Source organism: Scyliorhinus canicula, chromosome 2, assembly GCF_902713615.1.
Source record: "Scyliorhinus canicula chromosome 2, sScyCan1.1, whole genome shotgun sequence".
NCBI lineage: Eukaryota > Metazoa > Chordata > Chondrichthyes > Carcharhiniformes > Scyliorhinidae > Scyliorhinus > Scyliorhinus canicula.
Window position 1 is genome coordinate 191,920,178 of NC_052147.1, and position 10,511 is coordinate 191,930,688.

The following is a 10,511-nucleotide window of genomic DNA, read 5'->3' on the forward strand; positions in this document are numbered from 1 at the left end:
TGGAGTTCACCCTGCACCATAGCCTGCATGCTCTGAGGAATAACGATCCTGTGGAGTTTCAGAAGGATTCCCTCCACAACCGTCAGCTCGTCTCTCACATTAAAGAATTGGGGACATTGTCCCTTCTGCCAGCCATGGGTAAGGTGCTGCATCACACGGTGCAGTAGAGGATCCTTGGCCATTTCCTCAAGAATGTGGACCACCCGTTCGTCAGAGGCTTGGAGGTTGGTGGCACACAATTGCACTTGCTCTTCTATGTGGCAGATGAAGTCACCTTGTTCACAAGGTGTGGTGATGGACTGGGATAGGGCATCTGCAATGATCAGCTGTTTGCCTTGGTTGGGTCGAAGAACGTTAGAACTGGGGCTGTGGTGAGCTTTGCCTTCAGCTCACGCCTTCCGCTTCATGTGTGGGCAGCCACTGGAATTCCATTGACTTCTTAACGAGATGGCGGAGCGTCGTGGTGTGGGATGCCACATTGGGAATGAATTTCCCTAGAAAGTGGACTATCCCGAGGAAGTGGAGGACCGCCTCCTTGTCCTCCGGGGTCTTCATGGCGTTGATCGCCAAGACCTTGTCGGCGTCTGGCCGCACACCCTGCTGCGCGATGTGGTCACCGAGAAACTTCATATCCGATTGTCCAAATGAGCACTTGACCCTGTTGAGCTGGAGACCATGTTCATGAATTCGCTGGAAGACCTGCTTGAGGCGAGCAATGTGTTCCTGGGGCGTTGTGGACCAGATAATCACGTCCTTAACGTATACTCGCATCCCTTTGATGCCCTCCATCATCTGCTCCATGATGCACTGAAACACTTCAGAGGCAGATATGATGCCGAAAGGCATGCGGTTGTAACAGTAGCGACCAAACGGGGTGTTGAACGTGCACAGCTTGCGACTGGACGCGTCCAGCTGTATTTGCCAAATGCCCTGGGAGGCGTCCAGCTTAGTGAAGGATTTGGCATGAGCCATCTCACTGGTCAACTCTTCACGTTTCGGGATCGGGTAATGCTCCCGCATGATGTTGCGGTTTAGATCCTTAGGATCAATGCAAATGCGGAGCTCCCCTGATGGCTTCTTTACACAGACCATGGAGCTGACCCAGTCTGTTGGCTCTGTGACCTTCGAGACGATGCCCTGGTCTTGGAGGTCCTGTAGTTGCTTTTTCAGACGATCCTTGAGGGGCACCGGCACCCGCCGTGGTGCATGAACTACAGGGGTGGCGTTCGGCTTGAGCAGGATTTTATATCGGTGCGGGAGCGTGCCCATTCCATCGAATACGCTGTGGTACTGTGTGATAATGTCGTGCATGACGGCTTGCAAATTTCCATCGGGCGAGGCCATCGCCAGTGACGATGACATGGTGTGGACTCACTGAACCAGGTTCAGGAGCTTGCAGGCGCGAGCACGGAGCAGGGCCGCCCTGTCAGGCCTGATGATTTCAAACCGTAATGTTGCCTTGATCGCCTTGTTGGATACCCCTAGTTGACACGAGCCACTGGCAGCTATGGCATTGCCATTGTAGTCAAGGAGCTGGCAGGCCGGTGGAAGAATGCTTGGTCGGGCCTGGATGGTGTCGAGGTCGGATTGTGAGATGAGGTTCGCATACGCCCTGGTGTCCAGTTTAAATCAGATGCGAGCCTTGTTAACTGTAAGGAAAGCACACCACTCGTCGTCTGGATCCACACTGAGGTTCGAGAGGCATTGCGCAGGTGTGGTGGAGGCCAGCTCATGCGTGGTTATGATGCCCACCTGATATGGAGACGAGGCAGTCAGCATCAGGGTCCGTTGGGCTGTCGGGATCGATCTGGCATGCCTTGCTGTATTGAGCGGACACTTCTGCGCCGCAGCTGGAATCGCTGGCTGCTGGGCGATGGAGCAGATTTGCAACGGGCTGCGTAGTGGCCAAGCTTGCCACACTGGAGACATCGGCATCGTTTTGCCGGACATTGCCGCTTTAAGTGAGCGGAGCCACAATTCGGACACGTCATGATGCTGATACCGTGCGCCATCGTGCATGCGCAGTGCGGTCGGTCGACGTACGCACCTGCGCAGTTGGGTTGTCGGTCTCGTCGTCCACTCGGTCGTGGCGCGCATGTGCAGGGATCCGGGAAAAGCGCACGAAACGGCCACTCTCCTCGATACTCAGGCCCTGCATCTGTGCGAAGGCCTGCACCCTTTCCGCTCGTGGGAGGCCAGCTTTGCAGTTTCTGCCGCCCTGATGCAGGAGTAACAATTCTTGGCATACTCATGGACAACGAACGTCTCAATAGCGACAGAGAGGATCAACTGTTTTATATTAAGGGGCTGCTGCTGCAGGGAGTCGGAGTGGACCCCAAAAACTATATGATCCTGGACCATGGAATAAGCCGTTGAGTCATAGTTACATGACTGCGCTAGGATGCGGAGATGGGTCAAGAAGGAGTGAAAAGGTTCATCCTTACCCTGAAACCTCTGCTGGAAGATGTACCATTCAAAGCTCTCATTCACCTCAATGTCGCAGTGGCTGTCGAACTTCAGCAGGACTGTTTTGAATTTTGTTTTGTCTTCGCCTTTGGCGAATGTAAGGGAGTTGGAGATATGAATAGCGTGATCCCCACAGTGGAGAGAAATAGCGCGACCTTCCTGGCATCCGATGCTGCCTCCAGGTCGGAGGCCTCGATGTACAAGAAGAATTTTTGCTTGAAGATTTTCCAGTTGGCGCTGAGGTTGCCGGAGATGCGGAGTTGCAGAGGAGGCTGGATGTTTTCCATTTCGCTGGATAGCTGCTTGCTGGTCAGCTTCCTCTGCTCCAAGGAAAACAATCCCAAGCTATTCAATCTCCCTTCATAACTAAAACTCTCCAGCTCAGGTAGCAATGTGTTAGGCAGGTTGGTTCGATGTGGACTGCACTCGATGCAGGGAAGTTAGAAACAGACGTCTAACACTGGAGAAGATCCAATACTGTTTTATTCAACTATAGAACTGCTACACATATTCAGCTGTGGGCCGACACTATACTGATCTGACTGGTGACCTTGTAGTAGCCTGACCAGACTTACTAGCTACCACATGGTGTTTGCCCTTGCTAGCTCGTGGACTCTGACTGTCTCAGTAGCTGGGTCCCGAGAGAACAGGAAACCCAGTGCCCTCTGGCTTTATAGTGGTTGTGTCCTGTCTGGTGATTGGCTGTACTGTGTTGTATGCTTACTGGTCATCCTATGTATCACTGCCTGTCTGCATCTCATTATATACATGAGTGGATATTATGACAGGCAGCATTCTGGCAAATCTCTTCTGCATCCTTTCCACTGCTATCACATCCCTCCTATAATGAGGATTCCAGAACTGCACGCAATGCAATCTTAAAGGACCTGAGTGCATGCACACCAAGGTCGCTCTGATCCTTGGTGCTTCCCAGGGTTCTCAGTTCATCATGTATTCTCATGCCTTGTTTGTTCTGTCCAAGTGCATCACCTCACACTTATCCAGACTGAATTCCATTTGCCACTGATCAGCCCATCTGACCACTCCTGTAATCTAAGGCTATCATTCTCACTATTTACTACTCCACCAATTTTTGTATCATCCGTGAACTTACTGATCAACCCTCCTACATTCAAGTTTAAATTATTTATATATGCCACAAACAGCAAGGACCCGAACACTGATCCCTGTGGGACCGCACTGAACACAGGCTTCCAGTCAGAAAAACACGACTCAGCCATCACCCTCTGCTACCTGCCACTCAGCAAGTTCTGGATCCAATTTGCCGAATTTCCTTGGATATCAGGGGCTCTTACCTTCGCTATCAGTCTCCCATGCGGAACCTCATCAAAAAATTGCTGAAGTCCAAGTAAACTACATCAAATGCATTGGCCTCATCGACACACCTGGTCACGTTTTCCAGAAATTCAATCAAGTTGGTCAAACATGACCTCCTCTTAACAAATTTTAAGCTGCCTCCTGGTCCCCTAAACAATTGAGTTTATATTGTTTGGCCAACCTTCTGGATTGTCTTGATTTGTAGTGCATGTGAGGAGACTATTGGGAGTGTCCCTATTCCCTTATATATGTTGTTATCTAGATTGCTGCTGCTGTTCTACTTTCATTTCTGATTGCCATTTCCATGCACTACTGTGCAATTTATAATATAAGTCCCATGTGATGATTTTTGGAGTTTAGAGTACACTCACATGTGTTTTACGTAAAAGTTGAAGAATTACTTTTAATCACTTTTTTGGAGTTCAGTCGTTTCTATTCAGATTCATGTTTTTGTTTCTGATAAGGTTTCTGTGGAAGGATTTGTGTATTCCTTCAATGACGTCAATTCCTCCTGCATCTTTTCCTGTCAATCTTGCCGGATGTGGGCCTATGACATCCTGTCAACATTCCCCATTTAAGCTCACTTGGGTGAGAATGAACTGCTTGTGCCTGTACAAGTACCACATCAGTCATTATCTTCAAGATGGAAAGAGGGGACTTTGATTTTATTCATTATTTCTCTTAAGGGTGTCCTTTCATACATCACCCAAATGTCTGCGTATAACCTTGTCAGTGAGTGCTAGCGCATGGTATATTGCTAGTTTATCTCCATTGGCTGTTCAGATGTTTCATGATGCAGAGCAAGGCCAACAATGCGGGTTCAATTCCTGTACTGGCTGAGGTTATTCATGATGACCATGCCTTATTAACCTTGCTCCTCGCCTGAAGTGTGGTGATCCTCGGATTAAATCACTGCCAGTCAGCACTTCCCCTCAAAGGGGAAAGCAGCCTATGGTCATCTGGGACTATGGGGGCTTACTTGCTTACTTTATGGTATGTTGCAGTTGGATTCAAACTGGTTTGTGTACACTCCAGCAAGGCTTGCCAAACAGGCTTAGTGGTGGAACCATGGCTTTTTGTGATTTGTGATTTAGGTCACACTGGGTAGAGTGTGGGCCAGCTGGCTCCTAAAGAGAACCCTCCCCCTCCTTTTTGAGATCAACAGCAGAGCACAAATGATCACAGCAAAGGAATAGTCCAGACTATCCTCTCAGGAAGGAAATAATGGAGAGATTTTTATTGAAGTTAACATGAAGTAAACAACATTAACATTTAGCTTTTTGATATCCATCTCTTGTGTAATATCGATATTTTTGGAAAACAATTTAGTCTTAATTTGGGCGGCATGGTAGCACAGTAGTTAGCACTGGTGCTTCACAGCTCCAGGGTCCCAGGTTCGATTCAGGCTTGAGTCACTGTGTGGATTCTGCACGTTCCCCCGTGTCTGCATGGGTTTCCTCCGGGTGCTCCGGTTTCCTCCCACAAGTCCCCAAAGATGTGCTGTTAGGTATTTTGGACATTCTGAATTCTCCCTCTGTGTACCTGAACAGGCGCCGGAATGTGGCGACGAGGGAATTTTCACAGTAACTGCATTGGAGTGTTAATGTGACAATAAAGATTATTATTATTAATTTAAACTGTTACTTTCAGGAGAGATGGAACACTTTGAAGATTCAGAAAATTCAATGAATAGCAAAGAAATACTGGAGCAAAAAGCTGCTTTTATACACAACTAGTTCAGAAAAGATTCCAAGGATGCAGCCCTTCATGGATACCAAGGTATTGACTACATTTGTTTCTCATGTAGACTTGGTCAGAATATTTCAGATGCAATTGAATAAATGAAGCCCAAATGGAATGTGTGTAATATGATAACCTCATTCATGGCCTAGCATTTTATCCACACAAATCTTTGCTTCCTTCTTCCCTTTAGTCAAAAGCTTGAAACATGCAACTCCATGCAGTGATTAATTGAAATCCCGATAGTTAGTTGGGGTATTTTAGTACTTTGCTCTCAATTAGATTGTAAGCTTGAATTCCGAGTTGATCAGCCATGGTTTAATGTGGTGAGTTTTGTCATTCCTCTGGCTATGTGAGTTGCCGTGCAATAGGAAGCTATTACATCCAGTTCAGCTTGTCTAAACTGCGTATGACATTGTGCAACAAAGCACAATGGATGCTGATCAACAAGAAAACTGTATCTAGACCACCCTAATTTTCAACTTCGATGATGATAGGTTTAGGAATAACAAAACATGGGGCGGAAAGAAAATCCATACAAATGAAAATAGCCAAAAAGGCAAATATAGTGTTGGTCATTCTATCTAGAGGCCACGAACACCATGGCTAGAAGGCATGTTTCAGCTAATCAAACACCTGGTTATATCACATTTTACAAAATATATTGGCCTTGAAGGGAGTGCAGAGTATAAATTATTAATGTGAACATTAATACTTTAGTAAAATATTGATGTTGCTGAAAATCTGGAATAAAAGCAAAGAATGCTGGAAATATTCAGAAGGCCAGATGGCATCTGTGGAGAGAGAAATAGAATTAACATTTTGGGTCAATGATCAATCCAAAATGTTAATTCTGTTGCCTCCCTCAGCTGCTGCTGGCCTGCTGAGTATTTCCCGCATTTTCTGTTTTTATTAAGGTCAACAGATAAGATAGATAGAAAGAAACTACTTCTATTCAACCACAGTCTGCAACCTCATGACCTGGCATATCCCCCACTCTACCATTGCCGCCAAGCCAGGGGATCAACCCTGGTTCAATGAAGAGTGCAGGAGAGCATGCCAGGAACAACATCAGGCATACCAAAAAATGAGGTGTCGACCAGGTGAAGCTACAACACAAGACTACTTGTGTGCCAAACAGCATAAGCAGCAATTAAAATGCAGAGCTAAGCGATTCCACAACAAACGCATTAGACCTAAGCTCTGTAGTCCTGCCATATCCAGCCGTGAATGGTGGTGGACAATTAAACAACTCACTGCAGGAGGAGGCTCCACAAATATCCCCACAATCAATGATGGAGGAGCCCAGCATGTTTGTGCAAAAGACAAGGCTGAGGCATTCGCAACAATCTTCAGCCAGACGTGCTGAGCGGATGATCCATCTCGACCTCCTCTGGAGGTCCACAGCATCACAGATGTCAGTCTTCAGCCAATAAGATTCACTCCATGCGATATCAAGAAACGACTGAAGGCCCTGGATACTTCAAAGGCTATGGGCCCTGACTATATCCCAGCAATATAACTAAAGACTTCTGCCCCAGAACGTGCCATGCTCCCTGCCAAGCTGTTCCAGTACAGCTATAACACTGGTATCTATCCGGCAATGTGGAAACTTGCCCAGGTGTGTCCTTTACACAACAAACAAAACAAATCCAACCCAGCCAATTACCGCCCCATCAGTCTACTCGCCATCATCAGCAAAGTGATGGAAGGAGCATCAACAGTGCTATCAAGCAGTACTTACTCAGCAATAACCTGTTCCCGGACGCTCAGTTTGCATTATGCCAGATCACGAAGCTCCTGACCTCATTACAGCCTTGGTTCAATCATGGACAAAAGCAGTGAATGCCGGAGGTGAGGTGACAGTGACTGCCCTTGGCATCAAGGCAGGATATAAATGACTATGGCATCAAGGAGGCCTCACTAAACTGGAGTCAATTGGAATCAGGGGGGAAACTCCGCTGGTTGGAGTCATACCTGGCACAAAGGAAGATGGTTGTGGTGGTTGGAGGTCAATCATCTCAGCTCCAGGACATCACTGCAGGAATTCCTCAGGGTAATGTCGGAGGCCAAACCATCTTCAGCTGCTTCATCAACGACAATATTCAAACTTGGGCTGACAAGTAGCAAGTTACGTTTGTGCCAAACAAGTGCCACACAATGACCATCTTCGACAAGAGGGGATCTAACCACCACCCCTTGACATTACCAGAGCTGAATACCCCACAATTAACATCCTGGGGGTTACCATGGATTAGTCACATTAATAGGCAAAAGATTTATATGATCTGAAGGGAAACCAGAGTATACTAGATTAGTCACATTAATACTCTGGCTCCAGGGCAGGTCAAAGGCTAGGAATCCTACAGCGAATAACACCCCCTGACTCCCCAAAGCCTGTCCACCATCTACAAGGCACAAGTCAGGAATGTAATGGAATATTCTCCACTTGCCTGGGTGAGTGCAGCACCAACAACACTCAAGAAACTTGACACCATCTAGGACAAAGCAGCCCGCTTGATTGCTACCAGTTCCATTAACATTTAAACCCTTCACCACCGACGTACAGTGGCAGCCGTGTGCACCATCTACCAGATGCACTGCTGTAACTCACCAAGGTTCCTCTGACAGCATTTTCAAAACCCACGACCACTACCATCTAGAAGGACAAGAGCAGCAGATACCTGGGAGCCTCACCACCTGGAGGTTCCCCTCCAAGTCACTCCACCCCCCCCCCCCCAACAGCACAGTGTACCTACACATCAAGGACTACAGCAGTTCAAGAAGGCAACTCATCACCACCTTCTGAAAGGCAATTAGTGATGGGCAATAAATGCTGGCCTAACCAGCAACGCCCACATCCTGTAAAGGGGGGGGGGGGGATTTCATTATCAAAAGCAAGCTGATACAATGAACATTTATGAAGTGGTAATGTGGATGGTCCTCATGATTAACTAAATGAAACATAGAATTGTCCCCATTGTATATTATTTTAGTATAACAGGTATGGAGATGTTGTGTTGAACTTAAATAATTTTTTGAGATAGTGAAGCATCATCACAAAAGATTGTTTTCATTGAGAGCTAATCACAGAACAATATATATCAATAAAATATCAATATCTACAAAAAAAATCAGTATTGTGTAAAAATATGGAGATATAAAAACATGTATTTTTGCTCCTTTAGATTGATAGACCATGGTATGGTGCTGGGATGATTCGAAATTGATACCTGCACCTTTACCAAACATCCCTCCAACACTGCTGGTGCATTACTTCAAGCAAAGTGAACATGATTGCATGGCACTACTCTTCTTTAAAATGAAGACCTGGAGAAATTACTTGTCTTTCTCTGACTATTTAATCCATCAATTTCCTGTTTAATAACTTTGTCATTTGACTATCCATCAGGTTGCAGGTTTCTTGGGCCCACACTTGTACTCCTGACAGAAGTGCTTTTGATAATGGTACTTTTATAACCTAAAGAAATTCAGCTCAACACAATTAAAAATTTTAGTAGTGCGTCTAATCCTCCCAGTAAACAATATACAAACATCACTGTGACGGCAGACAAGAAAGTTTATAGCCTCAAGAAGCACCATTAGTCTTTAGGCTTTCATGTAAGAACAATTTGATTCTCAGATGAAACTATTACACCCTCAGTTTTGGAATGAAACATTGAGTGGAAGCTCTGTGCATTAGAGTTACACTGGTATAAAGACTCATTTGTCTGGTTACTTATTGATGTTAGCACAACATAAAAACAGCCACAGTGTTACATTGAGACTGTTATATTTTTATTTGTCTCCCTGCTTCTAGGCAATTGGGCGCCAATGTTGTAAAATGACATTTAGATGCTCAGATTCTAAATTTGAAGATTCAAGTAGTGCAAAGTTCATCACCACAAAGTTATGTTAGCATTACTCAGAGCCATATCACATCCAAGTGTAACGTCACTTTTGCATGTTTCATGGATTTATAAATACACTAAACCTTTGATGTTATATCAATGAATCATAGCGACCTTTATGGTAGTTATTAATAAAAGATAAAGGAAATTTAGATGTTTACTAAATAATTTACTAATGCTCTATGTGCTGAAGTATCTGCCCAGTTTTTGCTGTTATGACCTTTCAAAATGTGCACCCGGCATTGTATCTGTTGAATGCTAATCTATTGTGAACAGCCAGCAGTCAGCATTTTGCTAATTGCTATATTTCTGAAAGAGATCGGATCTGAACTGACGATTTACGCGAACAGCACATTTGTATTGAAATCTCATTCATCACTCAGATTCTCCTTTTAAAATGAGAGCAAAGACTGTTTTTTGTTTGTGTAGAAACACTCTGGGTGTGAATTTGCATGGGAGTTCACCCACTCATCCATTGTACCTTCAGACCGGAGAAAACTGTGTCAACGGTGCTCACATGCTTTTCTGGGGTTTCCACGGCACTTTCACTGAAGATGTGGCGAACAAGCTGGAGAGTCTCCACCTCAATGCACCACCATTAGTTAGAAGTTAGTTCACTCTTAGAACCTGAATTTTGTCCTCAAATATATTCACAGAATGTTTTCATTTCCAAAATTGAATATTATAATATTTAAAATATTATAACGGCCGTTATAACGGTGATTTCCGAGAACCTTCCTGATAAACGATTAATAAGAACATAAGAACATAAGAACTAGGAGCAGGAGTAGGCCATCTGGCCCCTCGAGCCTGCTCCGCCATTCAATTAGATCATGGCTGATCTTTTGTGGACTCAGCTCCACTTTCCGGCCCGAACACCATAACCCTTAATCCCTTTATTCTTCAAAAAACTATCTATCTTTACCTTAAAAACATGTAATGAAGGAGCCTCAACTGCTTCACTGGGCAAGGAATTCCATAGATTCACAACCCTTTGGGTGAAGAAGTTCCTCCTAAACTCAGTCCTAAATCTACTTCCCCTTATTTTGAGGCTAT

At 45.3% G+C, this 10,511-nt stretch overlaps 1 protein-coding gene across 4 annotated transcripts in view; it reads left to right on the plus strand.

Moving 5' to 3' along the window:
* Positions 1 to 10,206, plus strand: part of pde1a (phosphodiesterase 1A, calmodulin-dependent) — a 725,115-nt gene extending 714,909 nt beyond the window's left edge. For 3 of the 4 annotated variants that reach the window (XM_038789235.1, XM_038789237.1, XM_038789238.1), the window contains 2 exons: positions 5,455 to 5,583; positions 8,733 to 10,206. In XM_038789235.1, coding sequence (XP_038645163.1) covers positions 5,455 to 5,540 — 86 coding nt within the window. In that variant the 3' untranslated portion in view covers positions 5,541 to 5,583; positions 8,733 to 10,206. The remainder of the gene's footprint in view (positions 1 to 5,454; positions 5,584 to 8,732) is intronic. The other variant, XM_038789236.1, reaches the window with a different exon arrangement.
* Positions 10,207 to 10,511: the final 305 nt, after the last annotated feature.